At 44.9% G+C, this 25038-nt stretch overlaps 1 protein-coding gene across 1 annotated transcript in view; it reads left to right on the top strand.

Annotated features, from left to right (window-relative positions):
• Positions 1 to 25038, top strand: part of LOC115085691 (E3 ubiquitin-protein ligase TRIM39-like) — a 139914-nt gene that overhangs the window by 41779 nt on the left and 73097 nt on the right. Inside the window, exons 3-4 of the mRNA XM_029591996.1 lie at positions 6657 to 6887; positions 21026 to 21048. Coding sequence (XP_029447856.1) covers positions 6657 to 6887; positions 21026 to 21048 — 254 coding nt within the window. The remainder of the gene's footprint in view (positions 1 to 6656; positions 6888 to 21025; positions 21049 to 25038) is intronic.

The raw sequence follows: 25038 nt of genomic DNA, 5'->3' as shown, positions 1-25038 counted from the left end.
GATGTGTCACTCCTGGGCTAATTATAGTATAAGACAGGAGGATCTGAGAGCCATTTAATCCTGATTTATAAAATCAAACGCACTATTCACATTTTTCAATTAGATCTGTTTAATATTCACAGGAAAAATATGAAAACCACCTGGGACCACTGAGGAAGGAGCTGAAAGAGATTCAGGCGTTTAAATCCAGTGAAGAGAAGAAAGCTGAGGAGCTGAAGGTGGGTGTCTGTGTCTCCGTCTGAGCAGGTTTCTGTACGGTCATTGCTCCTATCAAGTTGGAAGTAGCATGAGTAAGATTAATGAGAATACTACTTAGCTACTCACTTTCAGGCCGATGCAATCATGGCACTGTGCGCTGGATTTTAGCACAAAGTTTTACTGCACAGGGTACAAGTTTTTTAAACTGCCAATGCATCAAGCTAATGATATGCTAATGCATCAGGAGATAAAAAGTGCCTATACTGAGCTACAATGTGCGTTCTGCACAGGCCGAGCCACATTTTAACTCTAGGTGTGGATGGGAGGACAGGGGAAGATAGAGACCGTGCTGAGAGTGAAATTAAATTAGATTTAGGAAGTTGCTTTAAACTATTTTATTTAATCAAGCTTATGAAATTCTTTAGATGCAGCTAACTATAATTAATTCAATGAAAATAAAAGGTAACCTTGTGGCTGCAGTAAATATTCTGTCATGAATATCTAAGGTGATAAGTGGCTATTTTTAATTATTCTTAACTGGTTTAGATTTTGTCTGATGATTTGTAATGTGTTAGTATTGTCTTTTATTAGGAATCTTTTATTGTAAACCACTTAGGAAAAATTTTGTAAGTGGTACATAAATATTTAAGATAAATAAAATTAAAAAATGATAGCCAGAAAGGTCAGTTCTTATCCGGATCTCAGGCCAGCCTCAGCAGACAGTGTCAGAGGAGTTGGGAAGACTTCTGTTTTATAGTTTTAAGTGCCAGCACAGCAGTGCTCAAAATTTAACTCCATCTCTGACCAGGAGTAAAGTTTCCAGCGTTAATAAACCTGGGGTCAGGCCAAGCGCACCTCTCTGCATCAGGAAGTAAGGTTGCCAATGGGCTCCAGATTTTCAGGACTGGTGGATCCAGTCGTGGTTTTACTCCCCTGCATGCAGGTGCTTATACAGCCGATACAGAAAAACGTGCGGGAGAGCCGGCGAGCACCTGCTCTCCCGACGCACGCCCAGGCCACTCTCCTGGGCGCGCGATTCAGTACGCTAAGCTATGCAAATTAGGGCCCGCAGTAAAAAGGAGGAGCTAGGGACACTAGCGCATCCCTAGTGCCTCCTTTTTGACAGAAGCAGTGGCTGTCAGCAGGTTTGACAGCCGCCGCTTAATTTTACCGGCGTCGATTGTCAAACCCGCTGACAGCCATGGGTTCGGAAAATGGACGCCGGCAAAATTGAGCATCCTTTTTTCAATCCGCGGGCCGTGAGCAGATTTTTTTATTTTTTTATTTTTTGGGGCCTCGACTTAATATTGTTATGATATTAATTCAGAGAATGTACAAAAAAGCAGTTTTTTCTGCTTTTCTGTACACTTTCCAGGTGCCGGTCAAAATTAACTCCTGCCTTTGGCAGACATTCATTTCTTAAAGTAAAACATGCGGCTTGGCTGCACATTTTACTTTCTGTATTGCACGGGACTAACTAATAGGCTCTTCAACATGCATTTGCATGTTACTAGCGCTATTAGTTTCGGGGGGGGGGGGGGGGGGGGGTTGGCCACGCGTTTTCGACGCGCTATTACCCCTTACTGTATAAGGGGTAAAAATAGTGAGTCAAAAACGCGTGGCCAAACAGGGGCTAATGGTGCGCTCGAACTGAGCGCACATTACTGAATCAGCCCGATAGTCTTGCTTTTCTTAGGGAATTCAATAGGATAATCAGAATAAGTCCCAGCATGCAGTGGGGTAAAACCAGGACTGGATCCATCTGTCCTGAAATTCTGCAGCCCATTGGCAACCCTATCGGGGAGTAATGCTTAATGCCCTCACTAGCATGGGATTTCCATGCGAGGCTGCTAAACAGGACTCAGAGTTTTGAGCGAGTAAAACTCCTTGCTGTATCTGCAGTAAGGTTTACGCTCACAAAATGTGCGTTCAGATGTGGGTAAAGCTGTCCGTTCGGCTGCAGGCACCTTGCTACATGGGCCTGTTTGTGCAGATGCTAGCCTGGGGTACTTCCAGCTGCCTCACATACATAGGGGCTGATGCAATATTTGTGCGTAGAAAATGGGCACTCAATGTTGAGCGCTCGCTTTCCTAAAGCAGCCCAGCCACCTCTCCTGGGCGTGCAATGCAATAATTAAATGAGGGAATGGCGCTAAAAAGGAGGCGCAAGGAAAAATTGTGCCTCCCTAGCGCCTCCTTGGCATCAGGCGCACAGGAGAGGTGGCTGTCAGTGGGTTAGGAAAATGGATGCTCAGTACGAATGTCTTTCTCCCGCTACCGGCACAATATACCCGGACCGGACTGTCTATCTTGTGCGTTTATATTGGGCACCCAGAATTTTTTTTTACCTGAATCTGCTTTCTGCGGTTCTCCCTACTTAGTATCCTGATGATACAGAAAGCAGGATTTTTTCTTTTTATCAATGAGCCCTTGAGCGTGGCCTACCTTCACGCCAGCCCTGGGCGAATTGGTCGCGTAGGACATTTTTTGCATCGCGGGGATCTAATTTCTACATGGAATTTGCATGTGAGCACTATTAGCTACGCAGTGGTTTGGACACGAGTTTTGGATGCGCTGATCCCCGTATTGCATCAGGGGTTATGAACACATGCGTGTTAAGCCGTGCGCTAGCCGCAGTGTATGGTATTGCTTCGGCCCCATACTGAGGAGTCTTGAGAGAGTAAAAGCCAATGTTTTTCTGAAAATATGACGCATGATCCCAAGAAAGAAGAGCAGTTTAATACAGTGGCTGTTGCAACAGGAACAATAAAAATGGCTGGTGCGTGATGCACTCAGCTTCCTGTCTCACAGGCTCAGCGTACGCTAGAGGGGAATCATCTCGCAGGCCCTGGTAGGAAGGAGAGAGTGAGTGCTGGGTTTAGGATCTGGGAGGAGAGAGGACCATAGACAGTCCTGATTCTCTGTCACATGGGCATTGTGAGCTGGGTGATCCCCTTCCCATGGGGCCGATGTAATAAAACCCATGCTAAAGCTGGAGTTAACTCAGAATCCTCACTAAAAAAAGGCCTAGACGGAGAGGCCAAACCCCCGACCTCCCGCTCACCTTAAACAAAAACAGAGCCGGGCCGAGTGGAATTCCCACCCTCCTACCTTCAAGGGGGCTGATGTAATGGGCCCAGTGAGGGGAACCCGCCCCCAGGGTGATAGAGAAAGAGGGAGACAGGATTAGCAGCAGAGCCTTCCTCAGCCCTGCAGCTCATTACCACAACTGCTGTATCCCTTACCCCCTCTTCTTCTCATCTCTCTCACCCCTTACCCCTTGCTCTCTGACCTCACTCTTACCTCCCCTGCTCCACTGCTCTCTCACTCTTTTCCTGCACTCACCTCCCCTTTGCTCTCACCTCTTCCATGCTGTCATCACTCTTTCCATTTCATCTCCTCCCTTGCTTTTTAACCCCTACACTGCTCTCACCTCATCTCTCCCACTCTCCTTCCGTCTCTCATCTTACTCTTCCTCTCTCACTTCCCCTTCCCCTTGTACGGTCACCCAACCTGGGAAATTTTGAGTTGTGATCACCCTAAGATTTGGAGTGGGTTAACATGGGGAGGGGAGGTTCTCATCTACTTTCTCTCTTCCAGTCCTTCACCGTACTCTCTCTCACACATTCTCTCTCTCTCTCTATCTTCCTCCCTCCAGCACACTTGCCCAAACCCAGCACTCTGCCTTTTCTCTCACCTCAGCACACACCCTCTGCCTTTTACAAAGAATCTCCCCCAGCAAAGAACAACCCTGTGCTTCCTGCTGCAGCATGCAGGGAACAGGAGGGGAGGGGGTGGGAGTTGGACTGAGGCTGGAGCATAAAGAGAAGAGTCACTCTGCTCCCTAATCCAGCCCCTCCGCTCCTGTTGTTTCTCCCCCCTACTCTGTTGTCCTTCCCCCTCCCCTCCTGTGCATTGAACAGAAGAGGAGTGGTTGAGGTTGGAGTGGCCAGAGTAAAGAAGATCTAGGCCCTAATCCAGCCCCTCCCCTCCTGTTGTTTTTCCTTCCTTATGGGCAGCATGCACAGGACAGGAGAAGAAGGGCAGCACCCAGAGATTTCCTGAGCATTTCAGGAAACCTGGTGAAAACCCAGAGAGTTCCCAGCAGGCGCAGACTTCTTAATAGGCAGAGCAGGTCAGGGGTTCTGAACCCCAGCCCTCAGGACACTCCAAGCCAGTCAAGTTTCTAGGATATCCACAATGAATAAGGATAAAAGAGATTTCCATATGATGGAGGCAGAGCATGCAAATCTATCTCATATATATTCATTGTGGATATGGAGAACCACAGGAGTAGGTAACTACTAGCAAAACTAAAACTCCAACACTTCATATATGCCGATGACGTACAGATTCTTATCCCTATTAATGATTCCCTCACTAATGCTCTGAAAACCTGGGAATCAGCCCTGGCTGAAATAAAAAAGCTTCTCACAGAAAACTTCTTAGCTATAAACACTACCAAAACTGAACTCATCATCATCATGCCTCACAATAATATCCCCTCCAACACATCCCACCACTCTATCTCAGTTCTTCCCCTTCTACAGCAAGTCCGCAGTCTTGGCGTCATTATTGACAACCATTTCACTTTAAAGAAATTCATCTCTGCTACAATAAAAAATGGATTTTTCAAACTTCACACACTAAAAAGAATTAAACCACTTCTACATCCACAAGATTTCCGAACGGTATTGCAAGCTACCATACTACCAAAAATTGACTACTGTAACGCAATACTCTTGGGTCTCCCTAAAAGCTCAATTCAACCTTTACAAATGTTACAGAATGCAGCAGCTCGATTAATCACCAATACCCATCTCCATGATCACATAACACCTGCTCTCATGTTCTTGCATTGGCTCCCAGTAGCTTCTAGAATTACCTTTAAAGTTCTCTCCCTCATACATAAGTCGATCTATAACCAAGAGATGCAATGGTTCTCGGAGCAGTTTGTGTTCCATACTTCCAAGAGACCCATAAGACATATCCATCAAGCTAAATTGGCAGCCCCCCCAACAAAAAACATCAAACACGTGACCACAAGAGACCGTTCTATCTCCATAGCGGGAATCAACTTATGGAACAAGATGCCCACTGACCTACGTCTGGAACCCTGCCATAAGAAATTCAAACAAGGACTCAAAACGTGATTATTTGAACTAGCATTCACTCAATGATATCCATTTATCTGAAATGCCATTCCATTTTCTACCCTTACTCCCTGGCTCCGTTTCCCACCTTAACCTCATTCCTCTCCTCAATCTCCTTCTTCACCTTACTTGCCCACCCCTACCCATCTCGATATAAATTAGCTTTAAATAACAGAAATGTCTTCGGTGCAATATAGAAATTGTATCTACTCTCAGAACTGGTATTGTTTTAGATACTATTCAGTTTTTGTGTTGGTTTGTTAAGGTTTAATAGTTACATCAATAGTTTATTGGTATGTTATACTTTATTGGATGGTCCACAGTCTGTTCAGCCTGTTTTCCGTCAAAACTGTTATATGGATGTTAGTTTATTTAATACCTATTAAGAATGTCAATGTAAAGCCTGTTGCTAAGTTATTGTTTAATGTAAACCGCGGTGATGTATTTCCTTACGTACTGCGGTATATAAAAACCCTTAAATAAATAAATAAATAAATAAACTACCTAGGGGCAGCTGCCCTGCCACCAGAAGCTCATTCTGTCACTGAAAGCAGCTTCAGCAACCCCTCCTGTGCAGCTGTGTCAGTATTTTAGGACAGAGAGCTGATGCATCATCCAGGGTAGACCATGCCAAGGTTCGCCACAGTCTGTGCCTAGGGACAGCCAGAGGGTTAAATCCACAGCTGATTCCCAGGAGTGATGACATATAAAGCTCAGAATAATACAATGGCACAGACTGTGTCTCTCTTTATTGCAGGCAAATATGCAGATTAGACGCCAAGGATAGTCCAAATTTGAGCTTTTATTTGAATGGAGGCAAATATATGTTTGTGCCCAACTCAGGCCGAATTTTGCCCCGCCTGGGGCTGCCTCAGGGGCTAAAATCAATAAATAAACAATGTAAACAATACAGGACATAGATAAATAAATTAAAAACATAAATAATTTAAAAACATTGAAATGTGTAAGACTAGGTAACACATGGGGAAATAAAATTATAAGCATCACTTAGACTAGAGCAGAAAACATAAATATAAACCGCAGTGAAAAATCAAATTTTTACCTGTTTATGAATGAACAATGTGTATACCAGATTATTCTCAAATTGAATGCATCAAAAAATCTGGTAGTCAGATGGTCTGACTACCAAACTACATATTTGCCTAAACGGCTTTGTTAGATAGCCTACTCTCCTGCTTTATTGGTCTCTTTATTGCAGGGACAGGCTCCACTGTTGCATGCAATATAATATATTGTCAGTGTCAATGATATTTTTTTCTCTTTGCTCTTATCTGTTGAATGTAGTGTGAGACAGCGATCAAGAGAGAGAAAATCCTGTCTGAGTTTGAGGAGCTGCACCAGTTCCTGAATGAGGAGCAGCGGATCCATCTCTCAAGGCTGGAAGAGGAAGAGAAGGAGATTGTAAAGAAAATCAGGGATAATGTGAGCCAACTAGAAGAGCAAAGCTCCTCTCTCCAGAAACTTATCTTAGAGATAGAGGAGAAGTGCCAGCAGCCCGCCGTGGAGTTACTGAAGGTGAGACGGAATTACAAATCCCCAGACTCCAGTATGGACTGGGCCCCACTTTGCCCGATTCCCAATAGGGACGGTATTTGTTTGAAATGAAATAGGAAATGTCAGTCACATTTCCTATTTCATTTCGTTTCAGAGCAAAAGCAATGACACGCAGGCTGAAGCCACTGAAAATTCATAAAGGCCATCCAAAACGAATGCCAGTTTCATGTGAGACACTTTACCTGCACAAAAGTGTTCATTAGTCATGAGGATTACTGGGAGTTCAATCTGCCCATCCTGAGGACCCCCAGGAGAACAGCACTGTTTGCTGGGACAGGGGTGTGCCTGGTAGCCAAGAAGAGAGAGAAAGTGGCTAACCAAGGCTACTGGAATGAGTACTGAGCCGGTTTTGTGGGAAAGCAGGCACAGCTTGCCAAAGGTCATTACACCTCCCAAGTCACTACTCCGTGACACCATATAAAGCAACAATTCCTCAAAATAAGTGGACGTACGAGTCCTGTAATAATAGGCTCCCAACCAGACCTCAAACTTAGACTCTGATAACCTAAGTGTAAATAGTTTAAATAAATAAATTAAAAAGAGAGTTACCTGGAAGCAAGAAAACCTGGGAACCAGTGTTTTATTTTGTTTGTTTTGTCCCTCTGTTGTGGGCAGTGCTGATTCAGGGCTGGTGTCACCACAAGAGAAATGAGGGGGAAAGAGAAAAGTTTGTTTCTGTTGCTTGTTACTGCCTCAGGACAAGATAGGCAGCACTGAGTCAGGCCTGATGAGATGGGGGGCCAGGGTACAGAGTTGGGCAGGGAGCGGGATGGGGTCAGGAGGTAGGCAGGACAGCGGGTGAGGGGCATCAGAGCAGGCAGAGGGGAACAGCTGAGTCGAGTGCAGCAGAGAACTGATGGGTGAGTTTTTGAGAGGAAGAAAGCAGTTGGAAGAGAATTCTGGCTGGTGTGACTGAACAGGGATCTTAATGGAGTGATAGTTTTGATTATAATTGTATGAATGTTAAAGGTCCTAGTAGGAAGAAAATTACGACAAAAGTGGGGAGAAAATATGTAGAATATTTTGATGGTATTTAGGGAAAAAGAAGAAGTCTGAGAAAGTTTAAGTGATAAAATAAGACAATTGGTGTAATCCGAGCACCCCTATTAGGAGTAGTATGAACCTCTACACCTTTGAAAAATAAGGTGGTAACTGTGTAGTGAGGTCAATAGCTTCTTTGGTTACCAGTGAAGAGGTAAGTGCAGGTGTACAATCTTGAGACTCAGCGCAGTATAAAAGTAAAGGATAAAAGGAAGTTTGGATAATAAAATATGTATTTAAAATTTTCTTGAATTAAAAATAATAAACACAGATATAAATGTATACAAAAGGGAAAATAGACATATATTATAGACAGTACTAAGCACTAAGTTAATGACATCAGCAGGAGAAATGATCTAAGAATCTAAGGAAAAAAAAGAGACAATTAAAGAATGAAACAGTTGTGAGCCTGAAGTCTAACTGAGCAGAGGTGCTGTCAAGGTCCTCTGACTTCAAGGCCTATATAAAGTATAGTAAACCCATATAAGTAATGAAAAAACATTCACACTGATAGAAAAGAATGAGTGAATGAATGAATGAATGAATGAATGAGTGATTATGGTTTCCTGCTAAAGGTAAGATGGAAGTTAGGAAAGTTTAAATATAAAATTTGTTGCAATACTGTGTGTTAGCACAGCATATTATATTAGAAGGGAAGAGCTCAGTAACTCACATTCCCTGTACGTACCAGGATCAGTCCAGACTGTAGGGTTATGTCTCCCTTCCAGCAGGTGGAGTCAGAGATCAAAGTTCTAAGCACCTCCCATATCCCAGGGTGCCTCCTGCGATCCTCCAGTATTTTGAATAACATAACCCTACAGTCTGGACTGATCCTTGGTACTACAGGAACGAAAATTATCAGGTAAGAACTAATTTTCCTTTCCAGTGGGAGCACTGAGAGGAGAGGATCCCCTTGCTGGTGGCTGAAAGGAATCAGTAAGTTTTTGCTTGGCACATTGTCTTTTTTAAAAGTATTGGGGCAAAGTTAACTATTTGGGAATATTATTTAGTGTGTTTGTGCTTTTAATAGTCAGTAAGGCAGTGAATAAACAAGTTAGACTGTTTGTATTTTTAAATAGTCAGACAATAAGGCAACTAGTAAGCAGTAGGTAGTGTGTTTATTTTTAAAAGTCTGTAAGGCAGCTAGTAAGCAGAACTGAGTGTTTGTATTTAAAAAAGAAAAAAAAAACACGCAAAAAAACCAAACAAAACAAAAAGTAGCCAGAAGCTAGAAATAAGCTAGGAGCAGTATATACCTAAGTAAAAAGGTTGTAAAGTTCAGCTCAGTTACTCACCTTGGAAGGGTTTTGAGGTAGTGTGATTTGGTTTGAATAGGTACCAACATTTGTTAATCAAGAGAGCAGTGAGTCACTCTGGCTGACTAACTGAAGTTAGACTGTTTGGATTTCCCAACCCTCTCACCCCTTGCCCACCCACCCCTAGCTCATTCTTTAATTTATAGGCAGGTGCCACTTTCACAAAAAAAAAAAACCAACAACAAAAACTTTATTGAGAGTTTGATCAGACCCCGGTAGGCCACTACCAGACATACAGTGAATTCACTAATACATTTAAAGGACGTTAACACATTCCTACTCCCATAGCAACCTAAAACTTAACTAGGAACTGATCAAAATTGAGATGAAGGCAGCAGTCCAGCAGCAAGAGGGGGGCTTCCCAGTCTTTTGCATCGAGTGTCACATGTATGATTTTTTACCCACCGGTGAGAAGTTGTACATGTGCATGCGATGCAAAGAGCTCCTGGCTCTCAGAGAACGAGTCCGATCTCTGGAGGCTAGAGTGGCAGACCTGGAGGAGCTGAGGCAGACAACGAGGTATATAGATGAGACCTTCAGGGACATAGTAGCCAAGTCCCAACTTCAGACTGGCAACCCTGGTGCTACCTTGGAGGAAGAAGGTCTCATGATTGGAGAGCATCAACCGGGTGCAGCAGGAAAGGATCCTGTAGCAAGGACCTGCTCTCCAGGTGATGCATTGTCCTTTCGCACTCAGGATATCTCCCCAAGGCCTACTGCCCAGGAGGGAAGGGTTAGGTCGGCCGTCATAGTTGGTGATTCGATTATTAGGAATGTAGATAGCTGGGTGGCTGGTGTGCATGAGGATCGCCTAGTAACATGCCTACCTGGTGCGAAGGTGGTGGACCTCACGCGTCACCTAGATAGGATTTTAGACAGTGCTGGGGAAGAGCCGGCTGTCGTGGTATATATGGGCACCAACGCCATTGGAAATTGTGGGAGGGAGGTTCTGGAAGCAAAATTTAGGCTCCTAGGTAGAAAGCTTAAATCCAGAACCTCCAGGGTAGCATTCTATGAAATGCTCCCTGTTCTACGCGCAGGTCAGCAGAGCTCCAGAGTCTCAATGCATGGATGAGACGATGGTGCAAGGAAGAGGGATTCAGTTTTGATAGGAACTGGGGAACCTTTTGGGGAAGGGGGAGTCTCTTCCGAAGGGATGGGCTCCACCTTAAACAGAGTAGAACCAGACTGCTGGCGTTAACCTTTAAAAAGGAGATAGAGCAGCTTTTAAACTAGAACAAAGAGGAAAGCCGACAGTCGCTCAGCAGAGCATGGTTCGGAGAGAGGTATCTTCAAAGGATACTAATGTTGCATTGGAATTAGGGCATCCCGACAGAGAGGTTCCAATAATAAGAAAAGTAGTCCAAGTGCCTGTAACTAAAAACTCACCTGAGCTAAAAAATTCTAACTTATCCCTATCAATTAAAAAGTAGAATGAGAATACAAATAAAAAACAAACTTTGAAATGCTTGTATGCTAATGCCAGAAGTCTAAGAAGTAAGATGGGAGAATTAGAATGTATAGCAGTGAATGATGACATAGACTTACTTGGCATCTCAGAGACATGGTGGAAAGAGGATAACCAATGGGACAGTGCTTATACCGGGGTACAAATTATATAGTGATAGGAGTATACTACCATCCACCTGGTCAAGATGGTGAGATGGACAGTGAAATGCTAAGAGAAATTAGGGAAGCTAACTAAATTGGTAGTGTGGTAATAATGGGAGACTTCAATTACCCCAATATTGGCTGGGTAAATGTATCATCGGGACATGCTAGAGAGATACAGTTCCTGGATGGAATAAACGATAGCTTTATGGAGCAATTGGTTCAGGACCCAACGAGAGAGGGAGCAATTTTAGATCTAATTCTCAGTGGAGCACAAGACTTGGTGAGAGAGGTAACGGTGGTGGGGCCGCTTGGCAATAGTGATCATAATATGATCAAATTTGATTTAATGACTGGAAGAGGAAACAGTGTGCAAATCCACGGCTCTCGTGCTAAACTTTCAAAAGGGAAACTTTGATAAAATGAGAAAAATTGTTAGGAAAAAACTGAAAGGAGCAGCTACAAAAATGAAAAATGTGCAAGAGGCGTGGTCGTTTTTTAAAAAAAATACCATTCTAGAAGCACAGTCCAGATGTATTCCACACATTAAGAAAGTTGGAAAGAAGGCAAAACTATTACCGGCATGGTTAAAAGGGGAGGTAAAAGAAGCTATTTTAGCCAAAAGATCTTCATTCAAAAATTGGAAGAAGGATCCAACAGAAATAAATAGGATAATGCATAAACGTTGGCAAGTTAAATGTAAGACATTGATAAGACAGGCTAAGAGAGAATTTGAAAAGAAGTTGGCCGTAGAGGCAAAAACTCACAGTAAAAACTTTTTAAAATATATCCGAAGCAGAAAGCCTGTGAGGGAGTCAGTTGGACCGTTAGATGATCGAGGGATTAAAGGGGCACTTAGAGAAGATAAGGCCATCGTGGAAAGATTAAATGATTTCTTTGCTTCGGTGTTTACTGAAGAGGATGTTGGGGAGGTACGCATACTGGAGAAGGTTTTCATGGGTAATGATTCAGATGGACTGAATCAAATCACGGTGAACCTAGAAGATGTGGTAGACCTGTTTGACAAACTGAAGAGTAGTAAATCACCTGGACTGGATGGTATACACCCCAGAGTTCTGAAGGAACTAAAAAATGAAATTTCAGACGTATTAGTAAAAATTTGTAACCTATCATTAAAATCATCCATTGTACCTGAAGACTGGAGGATAGCTAATGTAACCCCAATATTTAAAAAGGGCTCCAAGGGCGATCTGGGAAACTACAGACCGGTTAGCCTGACTTCAGTGCCAGGAAAAATAGTGGAAAGTGTTCTAAATATCAAAATCACAGAACATATAGAAAGACATGGTTTAATGGAACAAAGTCAGCATGGCTTTACCCAAGGCAAGTCTTGCCTCACAAATCTGCTTCACTTTTTTGAAGGAGTTAATAACATGTGGATAAAGGTGAACCGGTAGATGTAGTGTATTTGGATTTTCAGAAGGCGTTTGACAAAGTTCCTCATGAGAGGCTTCTAGGAAAATTAAAAAGTCATGGGATAGGTGGCGATGTCCTTTCGTGGATTGCAAACTGGCTAAAAGACAGGAAACAGAGTAGGATTAAATGGACAATTTTCTCAGTGGAAGGGAGTGGGCAGTGGAGTGCTTCAGGGATCTATATTGGGACCCTTACTTTTCAATATATTTATAAATGATCTGGAAAGAAATACGACGAGTGAGGTAATCAAATTTGCAGATGATACGAAATTGTTCAGAGTAGTTAAATCACAAGCAGATTGTGATAAATTGCAGGAAGACCTTGTGAGACTGGAAAACTGGGCATCAAAATGGCAGATGAAATTTAATGTGGATAAGTGCAAGGTGATGTATATAGGGAAAAATAACCTATGCTATAGTTACACAATGTTAGGTTCCATATTAGGTGCTACAACTCAAGAAAGAGATCTAGACGTCATAGTGGTTAACACATTGAAATCGTCGGTTCAGTGTGCTGCGGCAGTCAAAAAAGCAAACAGAATGTTGGGAATTATTAGAAAGGGAATGGTGAATAAAACGGAAAATGTCATAATGCCTCTGTATCGCTCCATGGTGAGATCGCACCTTGAATACTGTGTACAATTCTGGTCGCTGCATCTCAAAAAAGATATAATTGCGATGGGGAAGGTACAGAGAAGGGCTACCAAAATGATAAGAGGAATGGAATAGCTCCCCTATGAAGAAAAACTAAAGAGGTTAGGACTTTTCAACTTGGAGAAGAGACGGCTGAGGGAGGTGTAAACCGAGGTGATGTTTGCCAACGAGCCGCGGTATATAAAAATCCTTAAATAAATAAATATGATAGAGGTGTTTAAAATCATGAGAGGTCTAGAATGGGTAGATGTGAATCGATTATTTACTCTTTCGGATAATAGAAAAACTAGGGGGCACTCCATAAAGTTAGCATGTGGCACATTTAAAACTAATCGGAGAACGTTCTTCTTTACTCAACGCACAATTAAACTCTGGAATTTGTTGCCAGAGGATGTAGTTAGTGCAGTTAGTATAGCTGTGTTTAAAAAAGGATTGGATAAGTTCTTGGAGGAGAAGTCTATTACCTGCTATTAATTGAGTTGACTTAGAAAATAGCCACTGCTATTACTAGCAATGGTAACATGGAATAGACTTAGTTTTTGGGTACTTGCCAGGTTCTTATGGCCTGGATTGGCCACTGTTGGAAACAGGATGCTGGGCTTGATGGACCCTTGGTCTGACCCAGTATGGCATGTTCTTATGTTCTTAATTAGTAGAATCAATACTAGAGTGTGAGTGATCGTGATTCTTATTATTGATGGACACTGAAAAACTGAGAATTCAGAGTAGCTCATCAAAGGAAGTGGAGATCACGTGGAAGAAACACACTGTATACTGAAAAGTTGTTAAACTTACTGTCAGTTGTCAGAGTAACTGTTAATAGTAACAGTAATAAAATACTTGTTAAAGCAAGCATTGAATATGCTGTTCTTAAGAAAAGTTCTAGGTTCCGTCTTGCTATATATATATATATAAGCCAAAGTCCATACCTGATATGAGGAATATTTAAGTGTAATATGGCAGGAAAAGAAGAATAGATGACTGAATGACAAAAGTTATTTTACTGTTTTGTGAGTTGTTCTTTCATATAAAAAGAGAAATAGGGTCATTTCAATTATTTTTTGATTTATCTTAGCTAGATATTCAGTAACAATAAGCTGTCAAAGACACTTACATTGAGGGAATACACTGACCAGCTTACGGAAAACCTGGAGCGGTTTTAGGGAGGAAGTTTCTTTTGTTGATTTTGTTAAAGAATAAGTTAGTAGGAAAAAGAAGAAAAAGGAGAAGAAAAGAAAAGAAAACTGGCCAGCACCGACAGAAGAAGAAGAAACAGATAAGTTTCCATACCTAAAGAACACTTAACACTATAGCCAGGCCTGAGCACATAGGAACATCAATCGTGAGTTACTAAAGATAAAACACAAGAAAATACAGCGAAAGAATAGAAGCTATCAAGCTAAGATAAAGTGAGAAAAGAAAAGACTATATTGAAAGAATAACACTTACCTGATAGGAATACTGGACCTAAAACAAAAAAAGAAAAAGAAACACAAAGAATCAATTTTCTTTTAGTCAGAAGAAACAACATATATGAAACATTAATGTTAATATAAAAGAAAGAAGAAGAAATTTAACATTAATACTTATCTAATAAGTAATTGAGTTAGAATGCATATACAGCATAGTTCTCTGCTTCAGCGGCAGAGGAGAAGAAAAAAGGGTTCGCACTCACAAAGCGGGGAGTAGCTGGCTTGTTACGGCGGTTACTACCCCAAACCAAATGTGTCTGATACTTCACTTTCGATGCATATCCAGCATGGCTCTCTGCTTCAACGGCATGGGAGAAGACTGATACTACACGCATTTCCAGCATAGCTCCCTGCTTCAACAGCAGGGGAGAAGAAAAACAACCAATAAGGACTGTATAACATAGTATGGGAAAACAAATAAGCATGGGTGTAGCTTGCTTATTGCGGCGGTTACTACCCCTACTACCCCTAACCAATCAAGCTAGATATTTCAAGGGTGGGGGTGGAAGGAAAATAGAACCAAGAGCTAAGAGAAACAGATAAGTAAGAGAGAAAAAATGTGGGAAGCTTGCTGGGCAGACTGGATGGGCCGTTTGGTCTTCTTCTGCCGTCATTTCTATGTTTCTATGTTTCTAGAAGTATCTTGAACATTTTCTTTTATAATTTCTTGTTTATTTATAATTGATAATCTGTTGTAGGAAAAGAAAAAGAAAAAATATATATAGGTTTATTAAGAGATTTGTTATTTTAATGTGCACAATATTATTAAGAGATGGTATGATGACTTTAAAGAAGTGTTTTTGAATAAAATTATAAAAAATTTGACAATATTATCTTATTTTGCCTCCCCTCTTTACCGGCAAGAGACTACACTGGGTCGGTGGTAGCAATTCGAAACCCTACGCACCCTGTTCTGTCCCCAGTAAAGGGTACATGTTTGTGTCTGTATACATTGCAGCCCACCTGTGTTTACTACAGCTCCTCCCTTCTGAGAACTCTTGACATTGTGTCACTTTCTGTAACCTAGGATAAAGGTCTGGGAGCCTTGCCTTTAAAGGGAGTTTGTCTTTAACAGAAGCCCCCTCCCCTCTGTTCCTCCCATTGGGAAAGGGTCTGCATGCTCTCTCAATCTAACTTGGGTCTTCTTAGGTGCCTTATTGGCTGAAGGGACTGCCCTTCACGTTCCCCCCTGTGTCACATGGCTCCTAAGCTCGCCACCATTGGATCTCGCCCCTGGCCCCAGCCTGTGGGGACTTTTCCTGTAATCACTCTCCAAGACTGTGGGTCAGTCTCAGCCACGCCATGTAGAAGCAACACGTGCTTGTAACTTCTGTTACACGAACAGCTTTTTACATTCCTCCTACCGCTTTAATGCTAAAAGACTAATCAGCTTCAAACCCTCGTCTTTTTACCCTGCATCCCAAGAAACTTCATCTCCCTTCTCCTGCCTATCTCCAGCTACAAAGATCTCTGCTAGAAGCATATGCATTTGGAAGCAACAATTGTGAGTAATAGGAAATTATCTATGCAATAAATGATTTCAAACAAAAGATCTTTGTTTTGAGGACTGATTGGGAGGAAAGTTAGCTGTCTGGATGAGAAAACTTGGGAAGTTTTTATTGAGCCAGAACAGTAAAAAGCTGATCTTTCTGCAGAAAATTACAAGCAAAAAGGCTAGTCTGCTTCAGTAAAGCACCTTACGGAGAATTGCAAGAAAAGTCAGCCAGTGATCTGAAAGTAAAAGCTCAGATCATACAGAAGGTAACAAAGTAATGAAGCATCTCAGCCAGCACAGCTCAGACAGTAACATTTGTTTGAGAAGTCCGTGAAACTTGTTCGAACTGTTTGGGTGGCAGTTAAGGGGGACTGCATGCAGTACTATGAAACAGGGATTTCAACACAGCCTGGCACAGAAAAGTCTGCACTGAACAGAAATCATTAAAGATTTGCACTTCCGAACTAACTTTGAGTCTGTAAGACATTTAAGAAGCAAAAAAGCAGATTTAAAGTCAGCCCACGCTGTAAGCAAAAATATTAAGAGCTGTAACAAACAATTTGGCTTTGTGTAATTTGGGCCTGTGGCAGCAATAAGCTCCAGCCTTTAGACAAAGGGATTTAACGAATGTACTTAAGGAGCCCATTCAAGTCTCCCTCTACCATCGCCTGAAGCAGAAACAACACCTTCCCGCCAAAAAGATTTCGGCAGGCAGGAAGTGGAGAGCAATCAGTTGCTATAGAGACCAAGGGACTAGAGGTAACAGAAGCTACAGCAGGGAGGGGAAGATAGAAGCTGCTCCACCTCTCCTCTAGGTGCTCCATCCCTCCTTGCATCCCTTTGTTACTCCTCGCTGCTCAAGCCCCCTCCCTCTCTTTGCTATGCTCTGGCAGGCTAGGAGCAGAGAGCCAAAAGACAAACCTTTGAAGTGTTGATTACAAGAAACTCAGCCTGAGCATACCTAATCACAGAGAGAATCATGGCTGAAACTTCAGAACAGCCGACCAAAGCCATCACATTAAAAAACGACACAGAAGAAGAAGGGGAGAACAGGGAAGGGAGAGATGAAAACAGGGGATCAAAGAGATTGTGTGCACTTACAGAGAGAGCTGCACAGCGATATGAGGAGAGGAAACTGAAGCATGAAGACAAGATAGAAAGAATATGGCATGAGATTGCAAAGAAAAAAGAGAAGATTTTAGACAGACCCACCAATCTTAAGTACCACATAGACCAGCTGAGCCTTCATTTCCAAATCTATCAGCTCAAAACAGAAGAGTATTTCGGGTTCTTAACACGGACTAACACTGCAGAAAGCCTCGAAGAAAAAGGCCGCCAACAGAATTTATACCAAATATGCTAGAGAATGGTAATAGACACCATTAACAGTGCAGAAGCAGATGACCTAATAAGCGAGACCAGCTCTCAGCACTCTCGCACCTCTAAGTGTACATCAAAGTCTGCAAGGTCACAAGGGTCAAGACACTTGAACCGCTCTCAACTTGGCTCTATCATCCTCCGAAAGAAAGCAGAGTCCCAACCAGCTATGGCACGCATACAGTATGCCGAACAAGCAGCAGCCCTCAAGATAGAAGGGCTCAGATAAGAAGAACGACAGAAGGCTGAAGAGTGCAGAAAGGCTGAGTTAGAGATCGCCTTAGGCCTGTTGCACCAAAGGGGAGAAGCAGCGGCCCTTGAAGCCCAAATTAAAGTACTCGACGCGCCCCCGAACCAGGACGATGGGGAAGACCTATTTAGCTATATGGCCCAACAGGAACCGGTCCGGCGGACACTAGAGTACGTCACAGCTCACCCTCTGACTCAAGCCGGCGCCAAAACACCACCTCCCCCAGAGCAACCCTCGGACCAGGAGAGAACACACTCTCCTCTACATCCACCGGCCTTAACTCCCACAGACGCAAGGCAACCAACTCATGAGCCAGCAGCACAGGAGCAAGGGAGAGCTGGGCAACCAAGTCCAGGAAGGACCCCAGCTGGATACCCGAGGCCTAAACCAGAGACAATCAATCAAGCACACCCTGAGCCAATACCAACAAAGGTGACGCGCATGGTCAACCACCAGTCATCCACCCATCAAGGCCTATTACCTTTCAGGATGAGCCTTCAGAAAGAGAAGACCTAGCGAGGTACATGACCCATCGGGAACTCATAAGCGCAGGACTTTACGAGTTCGACGACTGCCCTAAGAGTTACAGAACATGGAAATCCGACTTCCAAAATGCTGTGAAGGATATGAAGTTGACCCCGCAAGAAGAGATGAACTTGATGATGAGATGGTTAGGACGTGAATCGGTCAAACGTGAGCAGATTGAAAAACGTCCATCTAAATAATCCCTCTACAGCACTAAAAGAGGTGTGGGAGAGACTCGAGCGATACTATGGAAACCCAGTCGCCATGCATGGTTCGAAGAAATGGAAAACTTTCCAGAAATATCCCGAAAGGGTAACCGAAAGTTACAAGAATTGGGAGAGCTTCTCCAAGAAGTGGAGAAAGCGAAGGCTGAACTCATTTATCCAGGTCTCAACCACCTAGACACACCACGAGGCATGAACGCCATCATAAATAGGCTGCCAAGTGATATACAAGAGAAATGGGCATCTCGTAGTGCACAGTACAGAGAAGACAACGACAGGTACCCACCCTTCCACGTCTTCACAAAGTTCATACACGGCTTGGCAGGGTGCAGGAACGACCCTGGCTTCCAGTTCAGCACACTTGAGACACACAGAATCAGCCACCGAGTGGGTGAAAGGCCAGTCAAAGAGTACGGTGGCAACAGGAAGCCCATTTCTCTGCACAAAACAGAAGTGTCACCCGCGGCACCCACACCAGATGAACTTCCCGATATGGGTAGGGTGGAGGATCCAGACCGGCAGTGCCCCATACACAAAAAACCTCACCCGCTCAGGAAGTGCCGAGGATTCAAGGGAAGCCCTTGAAAGAGTGCAAAGAACTGTTGAAAAAGTGCAGAATTTTCTACCGGTGCTGTTCTTCATCTAGCCACATGGCTAAAGACTGTGACACAGCCATCAAGTGTTCAGAGTGTGGGAGCGACCGGCAAAATAGTGCTCTGCACCCTGATGAAGCAAAACTTCACCTTTCAAGAACCTCACACCCTAGTTCAAACCACGGCGGGGAGGAGAAGACAGAACAAACCCCAGGCCCCGAAGTGATTCCAAAATGTACACAAGTGTGTGGGAGAAATAGCAACGGCAAATCCTGCACAAAAATATGCCTGGCTAGAGGATACCCCAAGGGGCGGCCTCAGATGGCAGTCAAAATGTACGTCATCATAGATGAGCAGAGCAACAGATCTCCGGCAGATCTACTAGGGAAGAAGGTCTTGTACTGTACTGTCTTGTGGGCAACATCAGAGAATTTGCTGCCTATTTTGTAAATTACATTTTTACATCAGTTACATTGATATCGGCCAAGACAGTCTTCTTACCCCATGAGAGAGGCGGTTTACATAAGCAGGGTATCATCCTAAGGCCATGCTATCATCCTCATGAAAAAAGGCGCATAACTGCACCTTCCACTCTGAAGGCACCACCCCCTCAGATGAGCGATTCAGGCCAAACCTCAGGCTACTCCCATGCCAACTCCGGACTGGAAAACAGATAAACATAGCAAGTTTTATTTATTTGTTTCCATTTCATGGGATCCTGATTGCATGGCTGGGATCTGTAAGTGAAACCAAGCCAACGGAAGGCCTCCTCCTGGCCTCAGGCTTCTGCAATTCGTAGAAAGACAGGTTGAAAGATATAAAGAGATCCAGAGAAATGGTTTACAAAGCAGAGTCATGTACCTCGCTAGGTCGCTAGTCATGTACCTCGCTAGGTCTTCTCTTTCTGAAGGCTCATCCTGCGCTCATCCTGCGCTCATCCTGCGCTCATCCTGCGCTTATGAGATCTTGTAAACCGGCACGATGTGCAAACGGTTGCCGGTATATAAAATAAAATAAATAAATAAATAAAAATCTTTAAAAACTGCAGCCTCCAAGGAAACCAGAGTTGGAGGGAGTCTAAAATCCTCCGAATCCTCAAACAATGCTGCTGTAATACAGACCCAACCAGAAGTGAAGGACTTAACATGGCCGCCAGCCTGCCCTAAGTAAACTCCAGAGAAAAACACATCAATAAGGCAACCGCTTATGGTGCAGGCCAGGGCTCCTTCCCGCAGCAAGAGAAAGGCACCGAAAGCTCAGATTCCCGGGGGATCCACTAGAAATAGCCTGAAAATGACATATGCATTCCTGTGGTAGATGCTGGACTGCCGCTCATGCCGTAGGCCCAGCAGTGGCAGCCGCGCTCAAATTCTCACAGGTGCAGGCCTGGCACCTCCCCCAAAGCTGTGCGATACAGGAAACACTGAATCCCACTGAAAAACAAAGTCCCCCAGCAGGTACTTACCCGAAGTCTGTCCCAGCCTCCCTGGATGAACTTGCTCTGATTAAAAGGCCCCGTTTCTTTCTTTTCTTTAAACACTTCTGGAGCAGAGACAGAGGAGGGGGTGTGGACAGTGAGCATCCTCATTGTAAAGCTGAAGATTCTGCCTTAAAGCTTCCCTGGGTAATTTTCTATGGGAAGTCTCTCTCCCCTCAGGGACTGGGAACCCTCAAGATGGGTTCGCTCTCCTGGCGTAGCAGGAGCCTAGCCCAAGACATCTTCAATGGGCTCGCAGTCCTGTGCAAACCAGGGACCAGGCCCGAGAATCCATCAGTGCCTGGAGAAATCCTGCTGCACCACCATCTGCTGGCGGCAGAGATTACTGGCTTTTCACTATGCTGATCCACCTCCGTAAAGTGGCGATAATGTCACAAAGGAAAGCTGTGCGCTCGGCCTCCATCTGCTGGCAGGGGGACATAATCCACTTGTCTCGACTGGACTGGCATAGCAGGATGAAATGGAAACAATGCTTATTTTCTCTCAGCAAACAACCTGGAACTAGACTGCACAGAGCCGTGTGCCTGAAGTTGTAGTGTTTATAATGACTGCAGTATAGTCCATATAATATAAACAGTAATAATCTTTCTTTCTGTCTTCTCTCCAGGATGCAGAGGCCACCCTGAGCAGGTACAGCTCTGTTCTGATTGCTCTCGTTCTGTATGAAATAGCAGCTCTGTAATGTCACTGTGGGACCTGCCCCTCCCCAGTGACTGAGGAGAGGATGGGAGAAAGACCTGCTCTCACACTCCTAGTACTGGGGTCTCACCCGCTTTCCTATTCACCTCACCCCACTATCCTCACTCTCTATAACATTAGAGAGAGAAAACTCGTGGAGAGTGAGCATAAAACAATATAAATTATTACTAGCACTGAATGCCCCTGATCATGGAGCACTCTGAGACTGACGGGCAGGACTGGGCATTGCAGGCGGAGCTTATTTTAAATTATTACGTGCACTGAATTCCCCTGATCACGGAGCACTGAGACTGACGGGCAGGACTGGGCATTGTAGGCGGAGCTTATTATAAATTATTCTCAGCACTGAATGTCCCTGATCATGGAGCACTCTGAGACTGATGGGCAGGACTGGGCATTGCAGGCGGAGCTTATTATAAATTATTCTCAGCACTGAATGCCCCTGATCATGGAGCACTATGAGACTGATGGGCAGGACTGGGCATTGCAGGCAGAGCTTATGATGGCTTTGTTCTTTTTTGTTAGGGCAGGAATCAGGACCTCTCCTCCTTAGAAGATGAGCAGTGTTGTCTCCTGCCCTTTTTAATATCTCTGTTTATCTTCTGATCTTTTTGCTTTGAGAGCTGAAAGGGTGTTACTCTGTGCATGCAGACAATGTCCATTGCTGCACCCATTGGGGAAGGATTGGAAAACGTCAGTGGCACAACTGAATGCTGCCTTGAACAAGGTCTCAGATTGGGAGAATCAGAATAGTCTTCACCTTAATTCCCAGAATACAGAAGGTTCCCTGTACTACCAGGATCAGTCCAGACAGTGAGTAGTTCCCCCCTTCCAGCAGATGGAGTCAGAGCAAAAACTGAGAGTGTGCTCTCTCATAAGCTGGTGCGCCCTCTGCATCCCTTCAGTATTTCTCTGACTCCAGCAGATGAGGGTTACACCTTCGGTTCCCCAGCTACTTTAGAGAATTTACTATTCAGACAATTTATTTTCTTTATCTAATATTCTTTCCTGGATGGATCATAAGTAAAAAAAATATATAGAGAGAGAGGAGACTAATTTCCTCTATATATATGCTGAAGACTTGTAGGGAGAACTTTTGTTCAGAGTCAGCCCTGTCATTTTCCTTAGTTATTGCTGTTATTTGGGGTAAGTTGTAAGTTTTTTACCTTCTTACAGCACAGGATTTGGCTGCCTCAGGGGTGAATGTTGGTGGTCCAACCTCTCCCCCTCAATAATGACCGCTGCCTGAGATGCCGTTTCCCTCGGGTCAGCCCCAAAGTTGAAGAGATGCAGCATTCCTCTGACTTAAAAAAAAAATGCTCGTTTGAGCGGGTTGTTTCGTTTTCCAGGGCAAGCACAGGAATTTTCTCACTCTCTGCCTGCCAGCAGCCTCCGGAGGTAGTTTGCTGTTTTTAGCTCCCCTCTCACCTCCATGCTGCATCCAGAGCGATGTAGCGCCTGTGGGGAGCCCGGATCGCGACTCTCCCGGGAGGACTTGTGTGCCAGGTGCCACCCTGGCGGGGAGGGCACCTCGAGGCCTCAGGGGCAGTATGTTTCGCGCGCAAACGCACGCCAAGCTCAGAGGAGGTCAGCTCCGTTCCCACCCAACGCGGGAACGGTGGCCATTTTGGATCCTCACACAACTGCTCCGGCGCAGTTTCCAGTTGATTCAGACCCAGAAGGGGCTTCTTTACCGCTGATTCTTACTGCGGTTCACCATCCCGTCTCAGATCCACCATCGGAAGACCCTCTTGCCTCCCTCCTTCCATACCTCCTCCGGAGCCTTTTTCTACAGAATTTATTCTGCTGGATGCAAAATGCTTACCTGGCACGGCTCAACCAGCACCAGGACCCGGCCCTGGCCTCTCCTCCTTCTAAAGTGATCAGACTGGGTGACCCCCCCGGATCTGGCAGGGGAGGCTCAGGGAGCACCAGGACTTCCTCCTTGTCCTTCAGTGCCAGTGGCTTCTCAGGGGTCTTCTCAGGTTCGAGCAGTCCCCTGCTTGACCGTGCCTGATCCTCCTCCTCCAGCTGACCCGGCGTGGACCCGGATTTGGATGACCCTAGTCCCTTGGCGCACGTTGAGGGTGATGATCCTCGGGTCTTGCGCATTTTTCAGAGGGATGAGTTGGACCCGCTTATTTCGCATGTCCTGGCCGAATTGGATATTGAGGCTTCCCAAGAGGCCCCGGCTACCAACACTGCGACAAAGAAGGGGGACCCGGTCCTGGCAGGCTTCCGGACTCCATTGAAAACTTTTCCTTTTCACCCTGTGCTTGACTCCAGAGGCTTCTCTTCGGGTTGGCAGAGCGATGGATAAGCTGTACCCGCTCCTAAGGAGTCCCTGAATTTTCTGAAAGTACCGAAGGTGGACGCTTCAGTATTGGCAGTCACGAAGAGAACTACTATTCCAGTGACTGGAGGAATTGCCCTCAGGGACCTGCAAGCCCGCAAGCTTGAGATTTACTTGAAGATGGTTTTTGAGGTCTCCACCCTGAATGTTAGGGCTGCGGTGTGCAGCTCCCTAATGCAGAGAGCAGGTCTCAGGTGGGTCCAACAACTGCTCAGCACACAAGAGCTACCTCCAGCAGAGGCACACCAGACAGAACGAATAGAGGCGATGATTGCTTATAGCGCGGATGCTCTGTATGATCTTCTCAGAGTACTGGCCAGGTCCATGGACTCAGTGGTCTCAGCTAGACGTCTCCTCTCGCTCAGGAACTGGTCGGCGGATTCTTCTTCCAAGTCTCAGCTGGGCTCCCTTCCCTTCAAGGGTAGGTTGCTGTTTGGAGACGAGCTGGATCAACTCATTAAGTCGCTCAAAGAGAACAAAGTTCATAAGTTGCTGGAAGATCGTCCTCGGAGCTCCAGAACATACAGCACAACGTGAAACCGTTTCAGAGGACAACGACATTTCCACCAGTCTAGACCAGCTACCCACAGAACTCCCTCTTCAAGGTCGCAGTCCTGGTCTCATTCCTTTTGGGGGAGACGACCAGCCCGGGACACTCTCGCCCAAGGGACTTCTGCTAAATCTTCCCAATGAAACATTGCCGGCCCACTCTTCGATTCCTCAGATAGGAAGATGCCTTTTCCTCTTCTACGAGGAGTGGGTCAAAATTACCTCAGACCAGTGGGTCTTGGATATTCTACAGCATGGTTATGCTTTAGAATTTGCTCGACCTCTCAGAGACCGGTTGTCTTTTCCCCTTGCGGACTCAGAAAACAGCACGCAGTGAGACAGACTTTGGACTGTCTCCTGGATTTGGGGGCCATTCTCCCTGTACCGGTCCTGGAACAAGGATTCGGCCATTATTCCGTCTACTTCATAGTCCCCAAGAAGGAAGGCTCCTTCCGACCAATCTTGGATCTCAAGATGATCAACAGGTCTCTCAAGATACCACACTTCAGGATGGAAACCCTGTGTTCAGTTATTGCAGTGGTGCACAGAGGAGAGTTCCTTGCATCCTTGGACTTGACAGAGGTGTATCTTCATATCCCCATCCTGAAGGACCATCAGCGCTTCCTTCGCTTCAAGATTCTAGGGCAGCATTTCCAGTTCCGAGCTCTGCCCTTCGGCCTGGCGACCACTCCCTGCACCTTCACCAAGGTAATGGTGGTGGTGGCGGCGGCCATGCGGAGGAAAGGAATTCTGGTCCATCCCTATTTGGACGACTGGCTCATTTGGGCAAAGTCCAGGGATCTGTGCCACTACGCAGTCAAGAGAGTATTACTCCTCCTCCAATCGCTTGGCTGGGTCATCAATTTTGCCAAGAGCATCCTAACTCCTTCGCAGCCCTCGACTTCTTGGGAGCTCATTTCAATACCAGAGTGGGCACAGTGTCTCTTCGTCTGGATTGGGCTCAGTCTCTGCTCAAAAAGGTTCAGCGCTTTCGGGACCTCCAGCTTCCCACCGCATGG

This window comes from Rhinatrema bivittatum, chromosome 2 (genome assembly GCF_901001135.1).
Source record: "Rhinatrema bivittatum chromosome 2, aRhiBiv1.1, whole genome shotgun sequence".
Classification (NCBI taxonomy): Eukaryota; Metazoa; Chordata; class Amphibia; order Gymnophiona; family Rhinatrematidae; genus Rhinatrema; species Rhinatrema bivittatum.
The sequence above is the reverse complement of the archived record's forward strand: the minus strand, read 5'-3'. Positions and strand labels throughout refer to the sequence as shown.